The sequence below is a fragment of the Rhamphochromis longiceps genome, linkage group LG16 (genome assembly GCF_057381845.1).
Source record: "Rhamphochromis longiceps isolate RC_006_pf linkage group LG16, R_longiceps_female_GT1.1, whole genome shotgun sequence".
Lineage (NCBI taxonomy): Eukaryota > Metazoa > Chordata > Actinopteri > Cichliformes > Cichlidae > Rhamphochromis > Rhamphochromis longiceps.
Genome location: NC_140572.1, coordinates 15,661,371 through 15,688,885, shown reverse-complemented (window position 1 = coordinate 15,688,885; position 27,515 = coordinate 15,661,371). Strand labels below are relative to the sequence as shown.

The 27,515-nt window shown below is 40.6% G+C and overlaps 2 protein-coding genes and 2 non-coding genes across 8 annotated transcripts in view; 2 read left to right on the top strand and 2 right to left on the bottom strand.

The window, feature by feature from the left end:
- itprid2 (ITPR interacting domain containing 2) overlaps positions 1-4,956 on the top strand; it is a 52,178-nt gene extending 47,222 nt beyond the window's left edge. For all 5 annotated transcript variants that reach the window (XM_085383455.1, XM_085383454.1, XM_085383453.1 and 2 more), the window contains 6 exons: positions 32-91; positions 443-567; positions 661-772; positions 1,278-1,343; positions 1,485-1,829; positions 3,465-4,956. In XM_085383455.1, the coding sequence (XP_085239581.1) occupies positions 32-91; positions 443-567; positions 661-772; positions 1,278-1,343; positions 1,485-1,829; positions 3,465-3,572 (816 nt within the window). In that variant the 3' untranslated portion in view covers positions 3,573-4,956. The remainder of the gene's footprint in view (positions 1-31; positions 92-442; positions 568-660; positions 773-1,277; positions 1,344-1,484; positions 1,830-3,464) is intronic.
- A 3,052-nt stretch (positions 4,957-8,008) lies between these two features.
- Positions 8,009-8,080, bottom strand: trnag-ucc (transfer RNA glycine (anticodon UCC)). The gene has a single exon. It is a non-coding gene; the product is annotated as a tRNA-Gly (tRNA).
- Positions 8,081-9,781: 1,701 nt separating this feature from the next.
- Positions 9,782-9,853, bottom strand: trnag-ucc (transfer RNA glycine (anticodon UCC)). Its single transcript has one exon. It is a non-coding gene; the product is annotated as a tRNA-Gly (tRNA).
- A 1,890-nt stretch (positions 9,854-11,743) lies between these two features.
- cwc22 (CWC22 spliceosome associated protein) lies at positions 11,744-26,954 on the top strand. Its single transcript, XM_085384473.1, has 20 exons — positions 11,744-11,844; positions 12,583-12,639; positions 13,632-13,855; positions 14,951-15,246; positions 16,239-16,493; positions 16,833-16,961; positions 17,258-17,426; positions 18,498-18,551; positions 18,667-18,802; positions 19,150-19,356; positions 19,445-19,507; positions 19,593-19,691; positions 21,119-21,200; positions 21,714-21,774; positions 24,028-24,105; positions 24,612-24,764; positions 24,861-24,988; positions 25,261-25,362; positions 25,660-25,835; positions 26,162-26,954. The coding sequence occupies exons 2-20, from the start codon at positions 12,585-12,587 to the stop codon at positions 26,734-26,736; spliced, it is 3,042 nt and encodes a 1,013-aa protein (XP_085240599.1). The 5' UTR covers positions 11,744-11,844; positions 12,583-12,584; the 3' UTR covers positions 26,737-26,954.
- Positions 26,955-27,515: the final 561 nt, after the last annotated feature.

Sequence of the window (27,515 nt, the reverse complement as noted above, 5' to 3'; positions counted from 1 at the left end):
TTATGTTGTTATCGCTGTTCTCCTCATCTAGAACCGAGCCGATACTCCAGACATGTTCAGTGAGCCCAGAGCAACTCTGCCTAATCACCAGGTACCGTCATCTCCTCTGATGCCTGCGTAGCTTTCTCTATTTTGGCCACATAGAACGTTTGTATGTTAAATCAATAAAACAGTGTTTGTTCCCGGATATAGCCTTCAGTATTTAAATGTTGCTTTTCGATTCCACTGAAAGCAGCAAGTGTTTTTTGGTTTTTTTTTTTACTGGCTCATTATTTACATGTAAGAACCTTGTGTTCCATATTTACATATTTTCCATTGCATGACTGAAAACCTACACACTCTTAGTTTTCAGTGCTTGTTCTTCCAACCAGAAAGCGCTGGAGCAGACCGTTGTCACTATCAGTAAATGTGTGATTCACTGTGCGCCCGTCTCTGGTTTTAGACTTTGGCAGAGTTTCAGCAGAAGAGGCGGAGCCTGAACTTGTTCCGCAGTCAGATGATGGATCTGGAGCTGGCAATCATCCGACAGCAGGCTCCGGTCTACAATCACCTGAGCCCTGCTGACAGGTGACTCACAAAAGCAAACAGAAATGTGACGGTGCCGTGACACCGCAATGCAAAGCAAACCTGGAGAGTGTGTTTGTGTGTGTTTGTTTGCAGGCTGGAGTTGGAGCAGCTTCAATCTCTGAGGTCAGCGGTCAGAGAGGAACTGCAGGAGCTCGAACAGCAGCTGGAAGACAGACTGGAGCTGACGCACCGCACGCAGCACAGAGTAAATGCACACCAGAGGATTTGTGTAAAACAGCTATTGTCATGCTTTTTGTGTTAAATTCTGGGGGAAAAAACACCTGAAACATCAGATCTGTAAAATGGCACAAATATATGTAAAAGAAAAGTGTAATGGAAGAGTACTAAAGTACAGCGACACAACAAAGGACGTGGGGCTAAAAAGTCCCCACCGGCCCCCTCAGAATTAGCTAGGCTGGTATAAATATATAGTTAAAAAGGAGGCCTTTCATATGCTGTGACTTGTTTTCACCAGCCACCTAAGCCACATGAGGATACAGCACTTCAAAGTTTACCCCATTAAAAGTCATTAAATCAGTGCAGTTTTGCTACTGAAACTACGATATATTCCATGATACTGAAGCATAAACATAATATTTTATGTTTTTGCTAAATAATTTTGTACAAAAATTGTCAACTGATTCTGAGAGAAAAGGCAGAAGGCCTGTTATATTAGTTTGTTGTAATACTGCCATTGTTCTTTTCCTCAGGGTCTTCACAGAGACTTCAGTGTTGAAAGTCTGTCCACCGCCTCTGCGTTGAGAGCCATGGAGCCGGTCAGCGCGCGCACGCACACACACACACACACACACACACACACACACACACACACACACACACGCGCAATGTTTTTGTTACATAAAGCTGAAAATACTAATGTCTTAACCTTTTCCTGCCCGTCTTTCCTATCTGTCCAGGTGTCAGACCTCCTCAGAGAGCAGCTCTTCCTGCAGTCAGAGATCAGCTCTGACCGCCACTCCTCCTACACAAACCCCTCCCCGAGGTCAGTCAGTCCAGTGAGAGAAGATCAAGGAGGAGGAGATGGCAAACAGAAGCAAGGAATGTATCGGGCATCGATTAATATAACCCCTGCGCCCCCTCCTCGACCCAACGTACACACTGAGGAAACTGAGGAGGAGGAGAGAGCCAGTGATGGAGCAGCATTAGCAGCAGGAGGAGGTGGCAGAGGAGAAGCACCAGAGGTGGAGGAAGGAGCAGCGGGGGAAGTCAGAGTGGATAGCCTGCAGCAGCTCATCAAAGAGGTAATGGTTTAAAGCAATTTATTCGAAGCCAAAATTGAGGTCAGGAAATTCATTTGCAGCTCAACTTTTTGGGATCACACTCTGGAATTCCTGCCCGACATATCGTAGCTTTCCTCTTTGTTAAGCGCGAGGACCAGCTGCCCAAACAATGTTGTTGACTCAGTGTTGCTGCTTCTGTTATTATGTTTATAGAGGAAAAAACATTTACAAATGAAGTTACAGATGCTCGTAGGTCTCACCAGAGACTGTAATTGCACTCTCGGCTTAACAATGATTAATAAATATTTATTAAAGTCAATAATAAGTCAGTAGCAAGGGGTGTGAAGTGATGCATGAATGCATTAGCAAGTGTGACGTGTGTGTGTTGTACATGGAAAACCAAACCAAATGACAACGACAACAAAACAAACAAAGCAGCGCGTGGATTGGAGGCGGAGTAGTCACAAATCCATAGAAGGCGGTTTAAATAGTCCTTTAACATCGAGCAGGCATTCTGGACTACACACGTGTCCTGTATCTTCACATCCGGTAACAAGGAATCCGGGAGTCAGGCTACAATAGTAGATGTAAATTTAAACAAAAGTCTTTCGTTTTCTGTCTCCAACTATTCAGTTTACAGAGAAAAGCAGCAAATATCCATAAAACATTTTTTGTCCATGGAACCAAAGACCACGAACAAAAGATGTTTGTTTGTTTGTTTGTTTCCTTTGTTTCTGGCTACACAGTCAAGAGTTGAGCAACCATTGGCTCCCTATTAAATCCAGAATCTAATTCAAAATCCTGCTCCTCACATACAAGGTCTTGAGTATTCAGGCTCTATCTTATCTTAAAGATCATATCACTGTATCACCCCAAAAGAGCACTTCACTCTCTCACTGCAGGGTTACTTGTGGTTCCTGGTATATTTAAAAGTAGAATGGGAGGGAGAGCCTTCAGTTTTAAGGCCCCTCGTCTGTGGAACCAGCTCCCAGTTTGGATTCAGGAGACAGAAATACTCTCTATTTTGAATATTAGGCTTAAAACTTCTATTTTTAATAAAGCTGGATCGGGTGAAACTTCTCTTAGTTACACTGTGTCTCTTAGATACACTGAGCGTTTCTCCTTCACTCACCTTGTAGGTTCCTATCTAGATCAGATACTATGACACCATCAGGTTCCTACCTACTGCCCATCAATACGCTAAAATCATAAATCTTTGCACTACATATAAAACACCGTATATAAAAACTGAGTCATTTTCATTTGATTTCCAACAGCGTTAGCATGGCAGATAATCTGCTGCTAGTTGCTGATTGCAGTGGGTGGAGTTGTCCTATAAACCCTTTCTTTACAGTGGCTCCACCAAGAGTTATTCCCTAAGTTTGACTCGTCTTATCTTTCATTTCATATTTCTTCTCATTTTTAGGAGATTCTTTTAAAATCGTCAGTTCTTTTCACACCTTATCTTATCCCCCTGTGCTCAACATTTCCAGAGATATAAAAGCTAGATAACAATAAAATGTTGTACTCAGTTTTCTGATTATATAAGGTGTCTTTGCATTAAAAGCTTAAATTAAAGGAGGATTCTCCACAACAATCTGAGGGATCAGGTCAAGTTTTTAAGCACTTTCACCTCTTCTGATTCTTGTTTTCCAGATTCGAGAGAGTGTGGCGCAAGAGGTGCGACGGGAGATCTTCAGCGAGCTCTTGGCTGCCGTTTCACCACGGCCGTCACCGCTACCCGCCAGGCAACCCCCCGTGTAGTCACAGCAACAGCAGAGCACCGCCCCTTTCAATCACAGCCTGAGAGACACCACTGTCTGTCTGTATCACTGTATAGCTGCGTAACACTGTGGAACACAATGTGTGTCTGGTACACTGTACGTCTCTAACACTGATGATGAAACATCACCTGTATGTGAATAGCCCCGCCCCCACCTGGTTGCATCTACTGTGGTGGTCTGATGCTTCTTGGCTATGGCACCCAGAGACATCAACGACATCCCTTCTTCCCTTCCCAAACTGTTGTGACCAAACAGCAGACGCACCTAACTACAACCACTGCCACTTTTGCTAGTTATGCTAGTTATACTAGTATACTAGTTTGCTCACACCTGCCAGTATGACCACTACTAATCCCAGTTCTGTCAAATCTCCTCTGATCCCAGCAGGAAATCAGATGACACTAGCAGAAGACATGTTTGGATAATTGTATTTAAAGAAATCATAGAGCTGAACTGTGCAGCTGCACATAATACTAATCACAATGATCTTGTCCGTGATCACCTTCAAAGAACAATGTAAGATTACTGAATGTAACCAACTGTGGCATCAGTGTTCAAAACCTCAGCAGTTAAAGCGTTAGTTCAGCCCAGTCGGCCACAACATTAGAACCACCGCTCATCTCGGTGCAGCGAGGACGTTGTGACAAGTGCACTGCAAACACTGCCAGGATAAACTAGGCTGCACTCCACAGCCAAACAACAACAGCAGAAAAGGATTTGGTGTCAGTGTCCTGGTGCCAGATACCACAGAACATCCCGGAGTTCATGCCCCCGTGGGTCAGAGCTGTTTTAATTACAATGATGGGCACCTAAAGCAGTGTTATGCAGATGGGTTTAATGAAGTGGCCGTTGGGTATATTTCCTCTCTTCCTGCTTTATTTTTATTTTTTTAAAGCTCTTGAATTTTCTAGAACGTCTGAAATTTTTGCTTCTGTTCCACGATGAGCATTAATTTAACTTAATTTTCTGCTGATCACAGCAGTGAAAAATGAAATTTAATAAATCTGAAAGTGAAACGGCACCTTGGTTACTCTGAATTCTCCCTGGACCTTTATTGGGAATATTTTTAGTTGTTTAAAAACAAAAAAAGCAGTGAAAACTGTTTCTGGGCATTATGTATCTGAGTATTTTTAAAGTTTTCAATTTCAAAGAGCCCATGTTATGCTCATAATATAGACTCATAATTTTATTTTGGGGGATCTATTAGAATATGTTTACATAGTGTGTTTTTTTTTGTTTTTTTGTTTTTTTTTTACTTAAAACACATACAAATTTTTATATATTATAGATGACATCGTATTTACTCATTCTGCACATTCCTGCAGCTTCTCTTTCCACTGTCTAAACTGTTTCCAGCTACTTGTCCTCTGACAGCTGTCAGGGAGGCCAGTGTGTTAGACAGTAACAGAAGAACCGTATGAGCAACAAACATGTGAACTTTAATCTTAGTAACTTTCCAAACCTTACAAGTTCACACATAAGCTATACAACAGACCTAAAGGAAAGGTGGGGAAAAACAAGAACAACAGGGGCGCTTGAAGCATTTTAGTCCCGGGCTGTTCAGCAGTATATAAAATAATTCATGTCTGAAGAGCAGTTGCTTCTGACTTCAACTCTGTTTCACTTTGTCACATCGTGGAGCTGCTTTGTTTTTTTTTAAATCAGCTGGACGCTTTAAACATGAAGCAGCTGCTTCTAAGCCCCCTAAACAAACATTTGAAACATTTCTTTATGGTATGAACGCCACAGGTGAAACTCTTTGGTCCTACACAATGTTGGGGTGGAGCCAGAAAGTGGATATTTATCCTCAAGGAGACTTTTTTCTATTATTGAATTAGGCAGAATTGAGCCTTAAAAACAAGGAAAATGCCCTAACAACTATTAGGCTGTACACTGTTAGAGACTGTAAAGATCTGCATTCCTTAATCTTTAATAATAGTGCTGAATTCTTTCCACCTTAAAATGACTCATTCCATGCACATTTCACCTTAATTGCTTAAAAAGGGTTTAAGTAGACATTTAAGAGTTTCTGATGCATCATCATCGCCTCCATCATCGTCGTCATAGTCCTCCTGCTGCTCTTCTTTTTCTGGTTGTGTGTTGCCTCCTGCTCATCAGATCATCAAAGATATTGAACAACCTAACTCCAATCACAGTACTTTTAATAATAACCCATTTTATGTTAGAGTACACTAAGTTTTGTTTATATGGATAACCTTGCTGTCATGGCCTCCAGCTATTTAACAAAACACAAACAAAAAACACAAAACAAGCATTTGTATTTGACAGCTATGGAGCTGCGAGAAAAGGTGTTTTGTTTCTCTTTGGATGAGACACCAGCAGCTAGCCCCTTTTTCCAGTCTTTGTGCAAAGCTAAGCTAAAGCATCCTGTAAAATCGAGGAGTCTTTGCTTCAAGTGTTTTTGTTTGGGTTTATTTCTTTATGTCGATCATGCTCGAGCAGGTGGAGTCAGCGTGCAAAGTCATGAGATGCTTACGTTCTAGATGACAGAGATTTCTGTAAGTTGTCATGGGGACCGTGATGATGATGTGGATGATGATGTATTGGCAAGTCAGAGGGAAGAGCTTAGCGAGATTTAGCTGCGTTGGCATGTTAGTTTCACTTGTGCAATAATGTAAACATATTTTTGATCATACGGAGCTCATCTGTGGATATCTTGTTGTGATCAATGCAAACCGCATGTCTTAATACAGATAAACCTGAAACTTGCTGCTTTTATTCTGGGAAATTTGAATCTTCTGCTTGATCACAGAAGCATTAATAACCAGTTGGCAAACCTGTTTTCTTTAGCATTAAAGCCTTTGTTTATGTGGTCGCTCAGCTTTCTGCATGTACCATTAGTTATTGATGAATACAAATGTAAATGTGGGAGCTGAATGTGTTTAAGGCATCCACGGCCTAAACATTAGGTTTTATTTTATTTTTAAGTCATGTCGTTGGCTTTATGATCTTGTCGTGATTACTTTGAACTTCCACGCATACTTGCATTAGGACTGAACTTACGTCCTGAAAGCTGATCTTTGTGTGTATGGACGTACGTCCTTTGTCTTTGGAAACAATATATCTAAGGTCCAAGGTGCACTCCCTAGTCATGTGAAGCTTTCAGCAACATTTAGCATCAACATAATCATTGAGCACGTGGCTCAGATGTTGTCATGTGGCATAAATATTTAGTCCAGTCCAAACTGGTATGAATTAAACTGGTATTTGTCCTTTGATTCTCTTCAGACTTTACTGAATTTGTGTTTGCAGAAAACGTTCTCTCTGTGCTCGCTGATGAGAAATCCTTCACACACTTCTAATTCATTTTAATGTCGGACTGTGGGTGTCTACTCATTTCTGTTAATGTCTAATAATGATTATGTGTATTTTGTACTGATGTCTTAAATGGGATGCAAGGAGGGGACACTCTATAGAGATGAGAAAATAAAGATGTATTTATTTTCAGTACAGAGGAGTGGTGTACCGTGTGTTTGTGTGTGGACCTCAGAAGGATCCCATAAATACTCGATATTTAGACAGACAAGCTGAAAATTTGCCTGACAAAGACAATATTTTTGTAATTTTGCCACCAGCACAGTGGATTTGAAAACAAACAATTAAGATGTGATTGAAGTGTAGGAAATCAGCTTTACTTTGGGGATTGTTTTTTAAGATTTGCATAAATTGTTTGGGAATTATGCTTGGGAATTCCAGTTGGAACCAGGCAACTTGTGTTTACTAACACTGTGACTGCTGATAGAAGAAGCAGGATAAATTCTGAAGTGTACAGGGCTAAACCCTGTGCTCAGATTCAGCCAAACTCTATAGACAGCACTTCAGTGTAAATGGATGATGACCCAAAGCATGCTGAAAAAAAAACCAAGTTTCTCAGTGGAAAGCAATGGGATATTCTTTAATGCCCAAGTCAGTCACCTGATCTCAACTCGGATTGTGCTATTTATTTATTAAATACAAAACTAAATGCAGAAAGACCCAAAAATAAGAAACAACTGGAGGAGACTGCAGTAAAGGCTGAGCAGAGCTTCTCAAAGGAAGAAACGCAGCATCTGGTGATATCGAGAGGATTTACTAAAGGACAGATAGTTTTGTTTAAAAGATTGTGTTTAAAAGTATTGATTCAACTTCTTTAATCAAGTAGAAGAAAATCAATAAAATCAGGCTGTGAAATGTAATCTGAGTAGGAAAGTAAAAAGTAGGTCTTTGACAGACATTTCTACCAGCTGTTTCTGTGCAAACTAACTGAACGTCATATTATTTTAATATGATAATTATAAAGTAATACTACTTCAAGGCAACGCAAACTTTTTTTTAAATTTGAATACCCATTAATTACATACCATCGTATTCTTTCTGATATAAAATTACTTTCTTTCCTCCATCACAAAACGAGGCTGCGATGGCCGGGAATCGAACCCGGGTCAACTGCTTGGAAGGCAGCTATGCTTACCACTATACCACCATCGCTGTAAACACATCTGGAATCAGGCTTCTGTTGAGTCGTCAGTTTATATGGGTGTATACAAACAGCAGGAAGAGAAGAAGCATGACCAAAAATGTGTTTTGTTAGAAACCACAAGATTGTTTATCTTCTGTCAAATCCTACTAATCTTGCAGAGCTCCCTCACCAAAGTTTTGGGTTTTTTTTGTTTTTGTTTTTTTTTTTTTGCCTGAATGTGAGGAATTAATTGGGATTCAGCAGGTGGAGGAACTCAAAGGTTGGTTGTAGTGGCTCAGCTCAGAGGGGAAAAGAATCACTACTCAATCATTTCTAATGTGAGCTTCAAGAGATTTTCTTTGCATACAAGCTGCGACCAGGCGTTTAGGTTCAAATCACTTTGATGTCTTAAGGCCTGCAGTGCTGGGGAATTTAAACTTCCCTCAAATATGTTAAACATAAGGTAACGGGCCTGCTGTGAAAATGAAAGGAGTAAAAAGTACAGATATCCATGTTAACATTTAAGGAGTAAAAGTTAGAAGTTATCAGAAAAATAAAAAGTCAATGTGTAGGTACCTGAAAATTCTACTTAAGTACAGTAACTAAGTATTTGTATTTCGTTGCTTCCCACCTCTGATGTCCATGGGTTCTTGACTTCAAGTAGTCATTGACTGCAAAGGATTCCTATCCTTATGTTTAAAATGACGTTAGTCTGTTTAATTTGAGACTGAAACTGGGTGCTGTGTATATAAAAATCGATGTACTTCCTAGGGATGTTAACCTGCTATTGGTAATGTGAGTCATCACATGAGCAAAGGTGTGAAAAATATGTGAGTCATTCCCATCACCTGGCCGACAACTGAAACCTCTGTGAGACCTTGCCCCACCCCGCCATCATGTGAGCTGTTGATGTCACATAAATGTGAATAGACTTAAACAGTGGATGCCGTAGACGTGTCCACAAATGCAACACAGGAGGACAAGACTCAGAGGCACACCTGCAACACCTAAGAAAGGACACGCTTCCCAGGATCCCAGTGTTCACATTTTGGACAATGACAATTGGTTTAAGAGAACAGTAAATGAGGCCGTGTATGTCCACTATGATCGACCATCTTTGTGGGTTATGACACCTCCAAAGGGACAGCCCTCCCTAGAAAACTAGACAAAACTAGACAGTTGATCTATAAATGACAAAGCCTCTTGGATGATAAGTGAAACATCCTCAAAATATCTAAAGAAGTCAAATTGCCTTCTTTTTAGGCTCTCAATATTACTGGCCAGTAAGAAGTATTACTCACAGATCATCAGGTTCTGCACACTTAGTAAAACACCTTTTTTCCACCTTAATCTTTCCATGGCCAACTCAATCACCTGATATCAGCTAAGCAGATTGTGCTATTTAGTTATTAAATACAAAACTAAATGCAGAAGGACCCAAAAATAAGAAACAACTGGAGGAGACTGCAGTAAAGGCTGAGCAGAGCTTCTCAAAGGAGGAAACACGGCATCTGGTGATATTGAGAGGATTTACTTAAGCACAAGTACAGATAGTTTTGTTTAAAAAGTACTGATTCAACTTCTCTGCTCAAGTAAAAGAAAATCAATAAAATCTTTTTACAATAAATTGTTATTTTACTTTGAATACCCATTTATTGTATACTATCGTCTTCTTTCTGACATTAAACAGGTTTGTTTTCCTCCCTAATTGCTCTGTCACAAAATGAAGCTGCGATGGCCGGGAATCGAACCCGGGTCAACTGCTTGGAAGGCAGCTATGCTTACCACTATACCACCATCGCTGTAAACACATCTGGAATCAAGCTTCTGTTGAGTCATCAGTTTATATGGGTGTATAAAAACAGCAAGAAGTAAAGAAACATGACCAAAAGTTGGTTTTGTTAGAAACCACAAGATTGTATATCTTCTAATCTTGAAGAGCTCCCTCACCAAAGCACAGGCCTTGGTTGGGAAATAAACAGATGTGGCAAAAGCAAAGACATTCTTTAGTTAAAAATACAGATACTTGTGTTAAAGTTAAGTACCGATCAATTGTTTTACTCAAATAAAAGAAAATCAGTAAAATCAGGCTGTGAAATGTACTCCGTGTAAGAAAGAAAAAACTAGCTCTTTGAAGGACATTTCTACCAGCTACTGTTGTGCAAAGCTAACTAAATCTCATGCTATGTTAATATATAACAGTAAAATAATGTGAACACAACTCAACACATTTTTTGTTTTTTGTTTACCTGAATGTGAGGGACTAAGTGGGATTCAGCAAGTGGAGGAACTCTAATGCTGTGGTTGTAGTGACGTGGCTCAGTTCAGAGGGAAAAAGAATCACTACTCACAATCATTTCTAATGTGAGCTTCAATAGATTTTCCTTGCGTACAAGCTGCGACCAGCTGACCTGCTGCTCTTTGTGAATTTACACAACTGAATCCCACAAAATGTAAGATGTTTCATGAGATATCCTAGTTGACTTCCATTCCCTATTATACCGTCTTTATAGACAGTATAAAGTTAGTGGAATTCTGTGAATCAATCATAAACTTACATTTAGATGAATCTCTGCTACCTTTTATGTAACGTAAATATGACCATGAGCACCACAGCCTCTGTGCCCCAGTCACACACACTGTTCTTTACTTTAAATCCCATTACTGCTAGCTAACATGTTTATCCTGCACTCAACTGCTAACACAAAGTTAGTATACTTAAGTTTGTTTTCCTGGACTGTTTCACAACTTCATATCATATACAAAGCTAATATGCCATTCAAAAAAAAAAAAGAGGGCATTACATGCAGGTTTTAAAATTTCCACTTTATCAAATACCGCTGAGCAGTACTTGCCTTTTGGTATTCTTCCTGTCTTCTCTTCCTTACATTGCTCTCCATCTCTGAGTGAACTTAACTCTTATTATTTTCTCTGCCAGTTTTACCGTTAGCAAGTGTGTGTTTGCGTGTTGAGCTTTTATAAATTTTGTGTTTGAACTGAAACACGTTACTCCTTTTATGCTCCTCTTTAGTAGCGCTAGCTAGATGCTTAAGTACCGCGGAGACTACGTCATCGTCGGGGGCCTTTTAAACCCGAGCACACTGCTATAAATAACTCAGAAACTATGTGTTTTTTCCTCTTTCATCTCTGTATGCAATAGAGTGATGGATACACCAACAGGGTTGTATTTTATGTGTTATTATTCCCTCCGTTTAGGCTCAAATCGTTTTGATGTCTGAAGGCCTGTGCTGGAGAATATAAACTTCCTTCAAATATTTTAAACATAAGGTTTAAAATATTTATTTAATAGGATTGGGGCCACTGGGAAAAAAAGTGCGCACGTCTTTTTTTCTTCTTTTCCAGAATTCTGAGGAAAAAAGTCAACTGTTTACAGTTGTTGTCTTGTTTTCAAGCAACTGGCCCGTACTTACTCAATTGTACACACACAAAAGAAGTTTGTGTGTGTACAATTGAGGACATGAAAATTAAAAAACAACAACAAAATGAAACAATAAATGAACAAATTTCATGTGTACAAAAGGCCATGTGTGTTTATTTTATTTTATACACTTTATTTCTTGTGTTACAACTTTATTTATAAATGTTAAATCCTGAAACAAAGTTAAACTGGAAAAGAAAAATAACAACAACAAAAACAGTAAACCAAACTTCACAAGCTGCGTTTATTGTGAAATCCGGAAGCGATCTGTCACCCGGAAGTAATGTTGGTTATTATAGGAAGTTTTCCGCCAGACGAACGACAGTGATTTAAGGAAAGCCGGGAAATTGCATGGTAAGGACATTAAAACCCAAACAAAGCAATTTAGCTGGACAGACCTTCTGTCAAAGTGTTAAGGAAATAAAATCTTAAAGGTTTTAGTGACAGCAAATAGTAGCGAGAAGCTTAGATCGCAGTAGCCGAGACAGCATTAGCACACAAGCTAACTTTAGCTCAGCTTAACACACATGGCGATAAAACTGAGGAGTTGATTTGAAAAGACGTTTTAGTAACGCGTGGTGTTGCCGTTTCAAGAAAACTTCCCAAAATGTGTTTAATCGGCTATTAAGACGTACAAACTTTATCATTTGGTAATATTTACCTCAGGAAATGCCCAGTTATCATATTGTTACCTCTTCCGTCCGTTGGCAATGAAATTTTTTGACTCTCAGTACGGCGATTAAACATTACCAGGAAGTCATCGTCCCTCTTATTTTATCGTTAATCACTTACAAAACGGCTAATATACAGTAAATGTATCCTTTGTTCTGCATTGAGTATTGGTGATTTCATGTAAAGTTTATCTGGAGCAGACTAATGTCAGATCAACAAGTCTGTAAACAGAGTCTTTCGTAGAAATACGTTAATCGTGTCAGAGTACTATGTCAGAAAGTCTCATAAAATCTTATTAACTCATCAACATGTTTTTTTCCTAATGTAACGGGGTTTGTAGAAAAAAATGTTTCTTTAATTAAAACCTGCATTTTTCCTATCAAAGTGAATGTCTTAGTTGTCTTTTTTCCTCCCTTCCAGGTATGGACTCTGCAGACAGAAGTCGAAGTCCCAGTCCTGCACAGAGAGAAAACAGTGGTGAGTAAATGCTGCTGTGAACCCTACACTTAATGTTCTTGTAATAAGAGTCGCTTTAATCTCCATCCGTTATACTTGAGCAATACGGTGCTGCAATCATTAGCTGTCACCTCACAGCAAGAAGGTCCTGGGTTTGAATCCAGCAGCTGGGTCTTTCTGTATATTTTCTCTGTACCCCTTGCTGGGAACTCTGGTGTACTTCCACCCGTTAGACCTGATTTAGATTTCTGCGGTGAACCTTTGTAGCGCTAACGACATAATTTACGTGTTGTGTTTGTGCTGGTACATTAAGTCTAAATTAATGTGTGGGTGTGTGTACATGTTTTTCATTCGGTACCAGTTGATAGAAACAAATAAAATACACGGACCTTTTCCCTCCAGTTTTGTAGTGGTCATTTTTTTTAAAGGCAAATATATTTGTCTCAAGTTTTTCATCTTCTTTGTACATTCCTACACGTCCATTTTAAAAGTTTTGGCAATTTCCCATCAGGAATTTGCTGACATTTGTGAGTCCTTATATTGATGCTATAATTATTATCTGTTATGTTGAGATGATGATTGTTATTCTCTCACTGATAAATTCAAAAACTGCAGTGAAAAAGTAGCCTGAAATGCATGAGAAGAATCTATTGGTGCAACATGTAATTAGGTTGCGCTGTAGGGTGCATGGTACGAATGGTAACAGATAGATGTGCGTTTTTGTGGTTAGCTGGTGTCCATTTTATTTGTTTAGTTGTTTGAGTGTCCTTCACCTACGTGGCCACCAGACATATGGATTAACAAGTTTCGCAAAGTTTGCGGTTATGACGTAGCTATTGAATAGTCATAGTCCAAAGCATAGGTCTCCGGTTAGCCCTGTGAGAGACTGGTGACCTGTTCGATGTCTACCCTGCCTTCTGCCCCAAAGTATCCCTAAATTGGGTAAGTGGAAGAAGAAGGATATATTGAATGGATATACTAATACTGCTCTTGATCTGTTTTTCTCTTTGCAGGACCTTCAGAGAATGAGTCTAGTCCAGCATCGGGCAGACCCCAGCAGGCTGGCTCAGTTGAAAGAAGCCCCAATGAGCGACGGTCCCCTCAGCCAAGTCCTGTGGACCGCAGGCCCTCCAGGAGCCCATCCTCAAGCAGTTCAGACAGCAGCAGCAGCAGTGATGAGGATGAACATCATTCATCAGCACTGAGAAAGATTCGAAGCAGCGTGGCTCAGATCAAAGTAAGAAATGTGGCTTTTACTAGTCTGTCACATTTCATAATGTACAGACTACTACGGTAGAAATGGAAGAATCGGGTGCTTTCAGACAGTTACAGAGGGTGAAACATATGCTGAAAGCCTTTTTTTATATTTCTAAATATATATATTGTATATTATAATTCCTCATCAATCAAAAATGTTGAGTTTGGAGTGAGAAACGCCATTAGTAGTAGGTGGAGTAAGTAAGTTGATTTCCCCAACTATACCGAACAATAGTTGAGATTCACGGCAGTAATAAAAATTATCCAGCCAAAACAAGAAATTCAGAAACACCAAAATCTTAAAAAGTTAATGCAGTCAGATGCTTTGGTCAACGGAGTTTAGTGATCCATGTTATGTTTTAGATACTGTCCAAAGAAGAGTTCAGGAACTGACAGTATTTATTCAGTTGGTGTATTTTTGTGTGGAAATGGGAACTGAAGCATTTTGTTACTATTCTTGCCTAAAAGTGATCTTGAATGTCAGAATAGTTTTGAATAAAGTACCTGAAGAAGAGGCTTATTTACTTGATTATGTTGCATTTGAAAATGTGGCTGTGCATTAGTCTGCACGTTGCACAGTAGATTATTCAGGCTGCAGTTCTGGACAGCTGGTGTGAAAAACTGCTTGGTCTGAAGAGATGGTTACCATGAGAACAGGACCCAGTTTAAGCTTGAGGCACCGATGTAAGACACAGTAGCATGTTTAGTGTCAGCTGGCCTGATTTATGAGTGCATCCAGTGAAGAAGACACTGAATAAAGATTTAACTTGTTGACTGACAGAATCACAAATCAAAGAGGACTTTGTTTCCATTACTGTCAGCTTAGACACGAGCTCCCCAGGTGCATACAGGCTTTTACTTGATGCAGGACCTGAGGCAGACCGACTTCACATTGCTGGGTTGTCTCTCTTTTTCAGCTCAACTCAAACTTTTAAAAATGACAGCTTGGTTTTGTGCTGCTCTGGTGTTCTCCGTGTTGTCCAAATCATTCTTGCATTCAGATTGTTCCAAATCATTTTAACACATGAAAACTTAAAAAAAATAATGCTGTCACTGGGCTTATTTGTTGTTCCAGAGATCAAGATCAAGATCCAAAGAGCAAGACAGATCCAGGTCCAAGGAAGAAGATCGGTCCAGATCCAGGGATACGGACAGATCCAGATCCAGAGAGAAAAATAGATCCAGAGAAAGAGACAGAAACAGATCCAGGGAAAAGGACAGATCTACATCTAGAGGGAGGGCGAGATCAAGATCAAGATCCAGAGGACAGGACAGGTCGAGATCCAGAGGAAGAGAGAGGTCGAGGTCAAGAGGACGTGACAGATCCCGATCCAGGGAGAGGGACCGTTATGACAGAAGACGTTATGCACGGTAAAGGCAGCTTTTGTGATTGGCTTGTGTTCATTTTAGCACCGATGTGGCCCTTAGTCCATATGGGTTAACAAGTTATATATATATACATACATACATATTAGGGCTGTACGATATATATCGGATGACGATATAAAAGCATCTATTGTTTCATTTTACACTATCGTTTGTTTCGTGGTGTCACAAAACAAAGTTTACGGCAATATTTTTTCATGGTTTTGATGGTCACTGTAGTGGCTATATTAATTTCTTAAAGTTCTCTCCTTCTCTTATATTTAATATAACCACACTACGGACGGACAAGCGGCTGTTTTTATGCGTTGTCGTTAGCAACAACAACGGTAGCACGTCTGGTTGTTTATTTTCCACATAAACCTTTCACAATAAAGCTCAAGATCCTGTTGAGACATTTCAAAATAAACGGAATAACATGAAAGAGTATGTAGAGCGTTTTTACGGATGAGAAGTAAAAAAGAGCCGCCAGGTGCTAAAAAATAAACCTTAGACTCAAACGTTAGAACAGGCTTTTCCTCGCAGCACGCCGTGTAATAAATGCTCACAAAGAAAACGGTGGCCGTTACAACTTATGTCTAAAAATGTATAGTTTCATGAATCAGTTAAAACACTCGACTACACGACGCCCAGCTGGAAACACTTCACGCATGTCGAGCTGCCCGAGATTCACAGAACTGACAGAAAATGTTAAATTTTTGTGATTTATATTCGATATCGGACGATGGATGTCTTATATCGGGATATGAGATTTTGGTCAGATCGCACAGCCCTATTAGACATTAGATTCCCAGCTGCTTGGCAACTTTTATAAATCCTGCTAAAACGAAAACTTTAAAAATCCAATTCAGCATAACGGTGTTGATATGATTTGGTTTCTCTGGATTAATCAAGTCATATTCAGACCTGAGAGTTTTTTCTTTTAAGGAAAAGTGTTACTTAAATAAGTAACCTGCTCCTTTGTTTCTTCTTTGCTGCAGGGATCGCTATGATGATCGGCGCGATGACAGAGATGGCCGTTTTGACCGACGAGCCAATCGAGAGGCTGATTCAGATCACAGGAGGCGGGGTCGCTCCGCTTCCCCTCTGGCTGACAGGGGACCAGCTGCGGCCAATGAGCCGCCAGTCAAAAAGAAAAAGGAGGAGCTTGATCCAATCCTGACGAGGACTGGAGGCGCTTATATTCCTCCCGCTAAGCTGCGCTTGATGCAGCAGCAAATCACTGACAAGAGCAGGTAAGAGAGCATTTCAGTACTTTAATCCTATACACTAAGATTAGAAAGTGTCACTGGAAGCTGCAGTCCAAGTCCAGGTGTGAATGTTTTGAAATGTTTATACACTAGAAGTGTTCAAACACTTTTTTTCTTTTTATTCTGTTGTGATACTTGGACACATCACCATGCCAAACTATAAACTGTTCCTGCACCTAACTGCATAACAGACAGTAGTAAAACAAATCAGATTAGTTGCATTCATTACAAATGTACCTGCAGTAAAACTGCAGTTTAAAAAAAAAAAAAAGCTGTTTATTTAAAGAACTGCATGTAATTGATGACACCCTGTCTGTTATACAGCCTGGCCTATCAGAGGATGAGCTGGGAAGCTCTAAAGAAGTCCATCAACGGTCTTATCAACAAAGTCAACGTATCCAACATTATCAACATCATCCAGGAGCTGCTGCAGGAAAATATCGTCAGGGGAAGGTGAACACACACACACACACACACACACACACACACACCAATGAGACGTCAGTGTTAGATTTTCAATGACCTTTGAAGTCAAATGGAGTTTGTTGTATCTGTCGGATGAGAGTGAAAATGCATTCATTCGTGTACATTTTACGATAAGGCTTTGTGCAGCAGAGGCCTGTAATTTTTGCACAGACATCAAACACCTTATTAGTTTCAAGTTTCCAGATTAGCGTGATTGATTAAAGAGAGTGAAAAAAGACCTTCGTGACTGACGCACTCCCTGTAACTGCTTCTTTGCCTGTCAGGGGACTGCTGGCTCGCTCGATACTGCAGGCTCAGACGGCCTCTCCCATTTTCACTCATGTCTACGCTGCTGTCGTTGCCATCATCAACTCAAAGTTCCCTCAGATCGGAGAGCTGATCCTTAAACGTCTCATCCTGACTTTCAGGAGAAGCTACCGCCGCAACCTCAAGGTACCCATCTGTCTGTCGCCGTTGATTAGTGATCCACAAACAGTGATAGTGAAGTGTTACTGTCACACGTAGACGCCCAGATACTTATAACATCTGAACATTGTAAACAAGATCATCTGACCAATACACACTGCAGCACTTTAGAAACTTATTGAGGCTGGATGACCCTGTGCGCAGTCTGTTTAACTTCCAAAGGCTCACTTTTGTGTTTTGAAGGACGGTGACTTTAGGAAAATTACAGCAGAAGACAAAACATTAATAACACTTAACAGTCATCTTCATGTCATTCTTCTCATAAAGACAAAGAATAAGATGCCTCCAAATGATGCACCTGTCATTCTGGTATTAAAAATATAACTTTTTATATCTTGCCACTGCTAAACACAGTGACTCATGAATAGCATATCATATATAAATCACAGATGCTGCATGTGGAGGAGATGATCTGATTAGATATTAGAGCACCTTGCTGCTTTCATTTGCATATTAATGACTAAAATTGATTACTTTGGAAACTTCTGTCTACAGTATTATAACAAACAGCAAGCGCTGTGAGCATGTGTGTTATGGTGGGACATGAGGCAGTTCAAATGTCTGTTTGACCTTCATCAGTTGGACTTTGCATATTCTACTTTTTATGCTTGTTTTTGCGTATTACTGGAGTAAGAGGCTAAAAATAGGCCTCCTTTTCTGTTTATTAATTTGAGAATAGGTTTTGAATGAGAATCAGTCTGAATCTAAAAGTCCTTTCTCAAGTGACAGAGGTGGAAATGTTCCAATTTGAGCAGACTGATGCCGCATGTGTCCAAATTACTGAGATAAAAAAGAAACTGGATCTAAATAAGAGAAATAACTGGCAGTGCTGGAAGCTTGTGAACGCAGTCCAGAGTGTGTTTCTACCTGCTGTGGATAATTTTAGTATGATCTCTTGAAGGCTTGAACAATCTGTACAAAATTAAATTGTCTGTAACAAATACAGGCAGAAATGTCTTTTTTATGACACTGATATTAAATGTGTTTGAGTAATTATCAGCAGTAGTCATGCATTAAAATCTTCATCTTGTTTTCTAGCAACAGTGCCTGACCGCGTCGAAGTTCGTGGCTCATCTCATCAACCAGAACGTGGTAGGTCCCGATTTCAAAGTTAAATACTGACCGAGGGCTCGAGGGTTGACGTCCAGATTCTAATTGGGTGCGTGCTTTTTCTGTCCCTTTCTGCTCTGATGTCACTCGCCTTCAGGCCCACGAGGTTTTGTGTCTGGAGATGCTCACTCTGCTGCTCGAGCGTCCAACTGATGACAGTGTGGAGGTCGCCATTTCCTTCTTGAAGGAATGTGGTCTCAAGCTGACCGAAGTGTCCCCTCGAGGAATCAACGGTACGCTGAAGCAGCAGCTTTATAACTGTCTCTTTCTTCATGGTGGGAGGTGATGGTGTAGGCTGAGCTCTTTAATTAGAACAACAAATGATAACAACTTAAAACTTTAAATTGCAGCCATTTCAAACATGGCTGAGCCCTGAAAACTGGAGAATTTACTTTTGCCTTTGTGATTTCACACAAAAAAGTGGCGTTTTCTTGCTTCATTACAACAGTATTAACTGCTAAGAGACTTTATTTCTCCTCGCGTTGTCATCTCTTTTCTCTTGAAATACTTGTGAGAATTAATTTTTCTGAATTTCAGAATTCAGAAAGTTTATGCACATTCTCCCTGTTTCTCTTTCCAGCCATATTTGAGCGTCTTAGGAATGTCCTCCATGAGTCGACCATTGACAAAAGGGTCCAGTACATGATAGAGGTGATGTTTGCTATCAGGAAGGATGGTTTCAAAGATCATCCAGTAATCCCAGAAGGCCTGGATCTGGTGGATGAGGATGACCAGTTCACTCACATGCTGCCGCTAGATGACGAATACAACCCCGAGGACATCCTCAGTAAGACCTGAGGGAGAGTGGGAGGAAGGGAGGAGTCATGGGACTTTTCAGAAATGTTTACACAGTCTTTGTGTGTTTGTTCACTTAGATGTATTTAAGATGGATCCAGACTTCCTGGAGAATGAGGAAAAATATAAAACTCTTAAAAGAGGTAAGAAATCATCACACTCTGAACTGTCCAATCACCTGTCTGCTCGTTTACAGCTTAACCAAAGTTTGATGGTGCATCATTTCAGATATCCTGGATGAGGGTAGCAGCGATTCAGGGGAGGAGGGAGATGGCAGTGATGATGACGACGATGATGAGGAAGATGAGAATGAGGAGGAAGGAGATGGTGAGACAAATACGTTAATCTGCTGAGGCTTTCTTGCCTAAAAGAGTCAGTCTGCTTTTTTTGATTGTTTTTTAAACACTTGGCCTGTGAAAACAGTTGTATTGATATCTGACAAAATAACACAGTGATATTTATTTTAAACATCACAAATAATAAATAGTTAGACTAAAGACTTTTTTGAGAGATGGTATCATGAAATAACCCCCAAGTCTGTTCCATAATAAATTATTTTTACATTTTCAGAAATATAATTTATAAGCTTGAAAATGGAGGGAGATTCTGACTCCAGGGCTGTAAGCAAAGACAAATATCTAGGGCAATATAGCTTGATGTTCAGCCCAGATTCAGCTTTAGTGTAACCAGCTAACAGAACTGTTGTACTGAGGATCTTTCTGTAATTTCCAATTATCTGTCATGCCTTGGACAGTCCAGATTATTTTCACTTTTAAGGCTTTTTTTCTCCAAACACAGCAGAGCTCTGTAAAAGGAGTTGGCCAGCTTGCTGAGAAATTTGTTTGGAGTTTTTTGCCTCCAGACTTTCATCGAATGGCTCATTACCTCTTGGAATATTTAAAACAATTAGCTGCCAGTAAAAGCAGCGGAGTAATTTTTTTAATACATTTTTTTCCTGTGACTGCATTACACTAAAAGCATTAGCACTAACTAAATATAGTTCTGAGTACAGCAGCTACAGGAGAACGGACAGTAAAGCATTTAAAAACATAACATCAATGAGTCAATGAGCATTTTAGGCGCTGCTATGCTGTCGTTTTTTTCCTGCCCAGGAGTGACTATATCTAAACAAGAGTGTGCTAGCAACCTTCATCCATAAACTGTATGGGTGTTACACAAACAGAAATACCTGCTAGTTAATTTGGTTAAATTAATTTCAGCTCCGATTAGCAAAAGTTGTTAAAAGAAAGCAAACTGCAGCTGACTATCAAACTGAAGAACCAGACCACAAATTTTTAGCCTGGACTTTATCCAAATGTATGAGTTACAAAAATAATACGTAACCTATATATGAACCGTTATTGTACCACACTGTAAATATGTCGTTTTCATGTGTGAATGTGGCCATTTTAACATGAGTCACTGACTCACTTTTGGTGGCACCTTTGATGTAACTAATGCCGTTACATCAAGACAAGTAATAAGCAAGTAATTACTAAGTTTGAGTATAATTAAAAGTGAAGTGCATGCTGTGTGACCCCAATTAAACTAGATTACTTGCATCATTGGTTCATGTAAATCCTATATTGCACTAATGAACGATAATTACTCAGGTGACATTTCATTAAGAACTGATTGTGTTTACATTGAACTATTTTGATTTTTAAACATTTTTCCTGTTCTGATTTTAACACATTTAACACATCCAATCAGCTCCCTTTTAAAGATGACCTTTGTGTTTGTCTCCCTCTAAGACGAGAAAGTCACCATCTTTGATAAGACAGAAGTCAACCTGGTTGCTTTCAGAAGAACCATCTACCTCGCTATCCAGTCCAGGTACACAAACACGGTGGAACACACTCCTAAAAATACACATTCATACAGTGAGTGACGTAGTTTTCTCTGCGGGTGTTGGCAGTTATTTACAGCTCCCACTATATTTGATGGAGTTGGACTGATAATTAAGGCTGTGCATGCGTGTGTGCGTGCGTGCGTGTGTGCGTGTGCGTGCGTGTGTCTTTCTGAGGACCTGTTTGAATTTAAAACCTTAGGAGGGAGGACTCTGACTAATCCTCCCTTCAAAAAGCCTGTTCAAGGCTGGTTAAGAGTTTAGTGCTAGGAAATGTATTAGGCCACAGAGTGCGCTCACAAAGACAGCTATAGAAACCTGTGTATGAGCAACCTCGTTACCATGGTTTCACTGAAGAACGGTTCACAAGCTTGGACAACAGGATGAAAAAGTGAAGCCGATTGATTAAACGACACAAACAGAAACACACCAGCATGAGCTCACAATTGTACACCTGTGATCGATTGTTTGATTGATTAATAGATTGATTGTTTTTGCAGCTTGGACTTTGAGGAGTGTGCTCACAAACTGATTAAGATGGATTTCCCGGAAAGCCAAACGGTGAGTCCACAAACAGACTTACACTGAAAACGCACAATTGTAAAGTTTCATCGCTGTGAGTTTGTCCACAGAGGATTAATCTAAAACTATCGTGATACTGAAGTTTGGGTGAAAACTTGGCGTGCATCCTTTGATGGCTAGCTGTTGAACACTCAGCTAGCCATCAAAAATGAGAATTGAGCTGAAACCGTGGGGTTTTGCACCGTCAAAGGCAGCCGCGGGTTTCTTTCTATAATACTGGACTTTTTTTTTCTACGAGGGTTTGAACTTTGTGTTTAAATAAGAGAGAAAAGTGTGAAAATGTTCATGCCTGTCAGAAAAATGTTTAAAGTGTGTAGTGAGGGGTTTTACAGCCTTAAAACATCTATAATAATTGTAAAAAGAAAAAAATAAGTTGGCCACTTTGTGGATTTCACCTATCGCGGGTTAATTTTGGAACGCAACTCGAGGGACCACTGTAATCGTTTTTGTGTTCCTGTAATGGAGGTTGAGCTGATAATTACGTGTAGTAGGTTTCATAGGGTGACAGGTGCAGGTCAGCTGTGTGTGTGGATGTGGTGAGAAACTCTTACAGAGGACAATCAGCTGTGTGTGTGTTTGTTTGTATCACTGTCACAACCAGTGTTTTGGTGGTCGAAACCTGTAAGAGACTGAAAAAGAAGCGTCTCGTTCTGTTAGTCATGTAATGAAAGTGATGACAGTGTGTTTATATGTACTTGTGTCTTAGGCAGCATTCTTGTCTTTTATTGTTTTAATAGTAAGAAGCTGGACATGAGATTGAACCTGACAGCATCAAGGAGCTTTTGATGGTAGTTAACATACTGTAGATGGTATACAGTCCAAAGGTTAAAAATTACCTTTTGTTTGGCTGCCTTTGGTCCAGTGTTAAAGATTGTTATTTTCAGTCAGCCTACCAGCCTAAGAATGTTAATACTTTGAAACTTGACGAATGTGGTTTGCTCCCCTTTCCACCAAAAGTATATTTTTGGCATGCAGGCTGAAATGTTCGATCTCATATCCAGAGTAAGGTGAAGGTGAAACGTGACTGAGCTGCTGATGGAATATAAGTCTGGACCTAAACTAACCGAGATATTAAGCACTGACTCAGTTCACTGTTGAAGAAAAAAACATATTTCCATTCAATTTCACAGCTTTCATGGCAGAATTAGAAGTCTAAAGGCATCATTTGTAAATTGATCTGAACAAAAACCCAGATGATAATTCTCAGCTGGTCTGTGTTGTTTACATCGTGGTGGATTAGTAGGGCAGTCTCTAGAACTGCATTACTAGCAGGCCATACAGGTGTAAGAACCACTATAGGAGGTAAACGTAATTTTTGAAACCCTATAAATAAGCATTTGTTCCCTTACAATGGCTTAAATGCAGCATGACAGCCTAACCCCACTCACTCACAAGCTCTGATGCTACATGGAGAGAGACACTGCACCATTTCACACTGCTAAAGTGTGTGTTTTGTTAATCAGGAGAGGAAAGCTGTAATTTGTATGACGGGAAGTCTGGAACAAAGAGGAGGTGCTGTTCTGGTGAGACAGAGGAGAGAAAAAGGCATAAAAATATCTACACTGCCTAAGAGCACGCTGGAAAAGTGGTAGCAGATGAAACTAAACAAAATTTCACTAATGGGGTGGCTGTAGCTCAGGTGGCAGAGCAGGTCAGCCACTAATCAGAAGGTCGGTGGTTCGATCCCAGGCTGCATCCTGGCTGCATGCCAAATATCCTTGGGCAAGATACTAACCCCGTGTTTGCCTACTGGTGGTGGTCAGAGGGCCCGGTGGCGCCTGTGTCCGGCAGCCTCGCCTCTGTCAGTGCGCCCCAGGGCAGCTGTGGCTACAATGTAGCTTGCTATCGCCAGTGTGTGAATGTGTGTGTGAATGGGTGGATGACTGAATGTAGTGTAAAGCGCTTTGGGGTCCTATGGACTAGAAAAGCGCTATACAAATGCAGGCCATTTAATGAAAATCATCCAGCAATAAAACACTTACAGTAATGTAACGAGTTGTTATTGACGGATGTTATCTTTAGATGTGTCTCCTCTGTGTCTCTGAAACAGTGCGGTCATAAATAATAAGAAACATCAGAGTGCACAGAGACCTTCTGACTACACTATCAAAAGTCTACAAATGTTAAATGAACTCCTAATAGGACCACTGACAGCTTGGCCGCAGCCTGCAAGTTGATGTGACTGCCGTAGTTTGACTGTAGTTAATGAAAGAGTTGTGTTTGTATGAACAGAAGGAGCTGTGCAACATGATCCTGGACTGCTGCGCTCAGCAGAGGACCTACGAGAAGTTTTTTGGCCTGCTGGCTGGGGTGAGACACACACGCAGACACACACGCAGACACACACACACACACACACGCACACACACACACACACACTCTTCATCTCCACAATCGTGCGAACAGTGGTGCTTTAGGGAAACCTGCTTCAAAGAGTCGGTTGTTTTCCATCTTCCCTTCATAGATATTTGTTAGGTATTTCTATTCTCTGCACGATGAATGTCACCATTTCACTGAGGTGCATATAAATCTTGTTGTGCACTTTTTAAAAGAAAAGAACAACTAAAAGAAAGTGCTCAAGCTTTTTATGTTTATTGGCCATGTGTCATGTTTACCTCAGATCTTTTTTGTTATTGTTATCTTAAGTTTCACTGTAGTTAATTTAACTAAAGAGAGCATTCAACCTGATTTTGATGCGAAGCACTGCTTCTATCTGTTAACTGTGTGTGTGTGTGTGTGTGTGTGTGTGTGTGTGTGTGTGTGTGTGTGTGTGTGTGTGTGTGTGTGTGTGTGTGTGTGTGTGTGTGTGTGTGTAGAGGTTCTGTCTCTTGAAGAAGGAGTACATGGAGAGTTTCGAGGCGATATTTTCGGAGCAGTATGACACGATTCACCGACTGGAGACCAACAAACTGAGGAACGTGGCGCGACTGTTCGCTCACCTGCTCTACACAGATTCTGTGCCGTGGAGTGTAAGGACACAAAAAAAGATCCTCCCCAGCGTGACCATGAAACTCATTCCACTCTGGTTAGACTGTCTCTCTGTCTTTTGAATGTGTCTCACACAGGTGTTGGAGTGCATCAAGATGAGCGAGGACACCACAACGTCGTCCAGCAGGATCTTTGTAAAGATCCTATTCCAAGAGCTCTGTGCCTACATGGGTCTGCCAAAACTTAACCAGAGGCTGAAAGACCAGTACGAAAACCCACACTCCCACCACAGCCACGCACAACACTCAAACTGTACTTTACTAAAGCTGCTGCAGAGGCAGCCAAAGTTTTTACTCAGAAAACATTTAAATGTTAATGATATAGTCGAGTGAGGTAATAAATCAAATTTAAGGAAACGTAATTAGAAAAATGCGACTTCTTGCTCTTATTTGGCTACTGTTGCTCCTAGTGATAATTAAAGAGCCCATAAATGAAGTAGGACGTAACAATAAATCATGACCTCTGCGTGTGTTACAGGACCCTGCAGCCGTTCTTTGAAGGTCTCTTTCCTCGTGATAATCCCAGAAACACTCGCTTCGCCATCAACTTCTTCACTTCTATTGGACTGGGAGGACTCACGTAAGGGCCACACTTCAAGAAACAGCATAAACACAGAAACATGGCTGTCACATTTTTTTACAAACAGAATCAGAAAACTTTTAGCTTAACTGTGTTAGGTTTGGAATAAACTGCACTGTAAAGTGCTTTCCTAATATATGCAATAAATAATGGTTGTTTATTCTGTTAAATTCTGCTGGCCTCAAAGTGTGGGACTCTCGCTGCATCTAAAATGTCATTGGATGATGAATGTAGCAGTTTACGTTCACACAGAAACACTGAACTCTCACATTTCTCCCACATCGTTTTCTCTCCTAGTGATGAGCTGAGGGAACATTTGAAAAACGCGCCAAAGATGATCATGACTCAGAACCAGGAAGTCGAATCATCGGACTCCTCGACATCGTCCTCGTCTTCTTCTTCGTCAGATTCCTCCTCCTCCGACTCATCCAGCGAGTCAGATTCAGACTCGTCAGACTCCTCAAGCAGCTCGGGTACGCCTGACTGAAACCTAAAGATTTACTTTCAGAAAATCACATTATTTCACTTTTATACGCAGGCACATTGTGTTATTGTCAGTTTGTTGTTCTAGCTCACAGCAGTGCTGCAGTAGTTGGGAGGTTTAATATTGTAACATTAATATAATATTCCTGTTATAAAACAACGTAGTCAGGAGTGTCTCCTTCTGTTTTATTAAACCCATGTTTGTGTTCAGTTGAATGTCTGAATTTTTACAGTTTTTCATTTATGTGAGCTGCTGCTTCAGAAAAGACAACGTGTGATTTGTTTGTTTTTTTTCTTTCTACTTTTTGTCCTCCAGACTCGGACTCTAAACACAGGAAGCAGAAGAAGAGGAAAGGACAAAGTGATGAGGGGAGGAAGAAAACGAGAGAGAAGGACAAGAAGAAGAAATCTTCAGACAAGAAGCGAGCTGGACGCGGAGCAGACAAAGATGAGGACAGCGACAGCGAGAAGCGGGCGAAGAAAGACGACAGGGGGCGCGCACATGACCCGGAGGGGCGTGAACGCGACGGCGCCCGGCGGAACAGACGAGACGACAGATCGGAAGAGGAGGAGGAAGCGGCGGTGGAGGACAGGAGACGAAAAACGGACAGGCAAAGAGATGACGGACGGGAGAGAGACAGAGGGAGGGAGAGAGAGAGGGAGAGAGAGAATGAGGCAGAGAGAGAGAGGGAGCGAGCGAGGGAGAGAGAGAATGAGGCAGAGAGAGAGAGGGAGCGAGCGAGGGAGAGAGAGAATGAGGCAGAGAGAGAGAGGGAGCGCGAGAAGCAGCGGGAGAGAGAAAGGGAGAGGGATAGGGAGAGGGACAAAGAGAGGAATAAAGAGAACAGAGACCGGAACAGAGAGAGAGATGAGAGGAGGAGGAGGAGATAAGTCTTCATCGCGGGAGCAGTGATGGACTAATGACTTTAAGTCTTTTCCCTCTGTGACCCCTCTGTGACCCCTCTGTACCTCAGCCCAAACTGTGGTGCTGTGGATCTGACCCCATTCTCCATTCTGTCTGTTTATTATTGATTTTTGTTGTTTTTAATGAAATACTTAATGAAAAAAAAGCCCATTAAAGTTGCATTCGATGTTTTTTATAACCTGTACCTGTTTGAACTCTTTTGACTTGTGACCCATCGCTCAACACTTTTACTGTCCTCATTTTTTCACTCTCAAAACGCAAAAGACCAAACTATGTTTTCTCTGTGCTGCCGTGCACGTTTGCAGGTCAATCTCATAACTAGCACAACAGGATTGATGAAGCATTTACACACGTTCTAGCCCTCGGAGCAAACGAAACCTCAGTAACACCGAGAGCACTGAGGGCTTTTTTATTTTACTTTATTTCATTCGTCTTTTTTTTTTTTAGCTGACATGTAACCTGTTATAAAAAGAAAAAGGCAACAGAACCAAACGTTTTTTAAGAGGGAGAGCAGTATTTGTGTTTACAATAAACATCTCCCTCTCGTATTGTCAGCTCACAACATGCTGATGTTTGCACTTCTCCACAAGCAGCAACAGTCTCTGAACTTTCCTGTCGTACCAGACTGCTTTCTCCTCCCTGCATTCATCCATATTATCCACCTGTGAAGGCACACGCTCAGAAAGAAATAGTTTTAATAAATGAACAGGAAAGATCCTTTTCTATTCATTCTGTCTGTGATGTG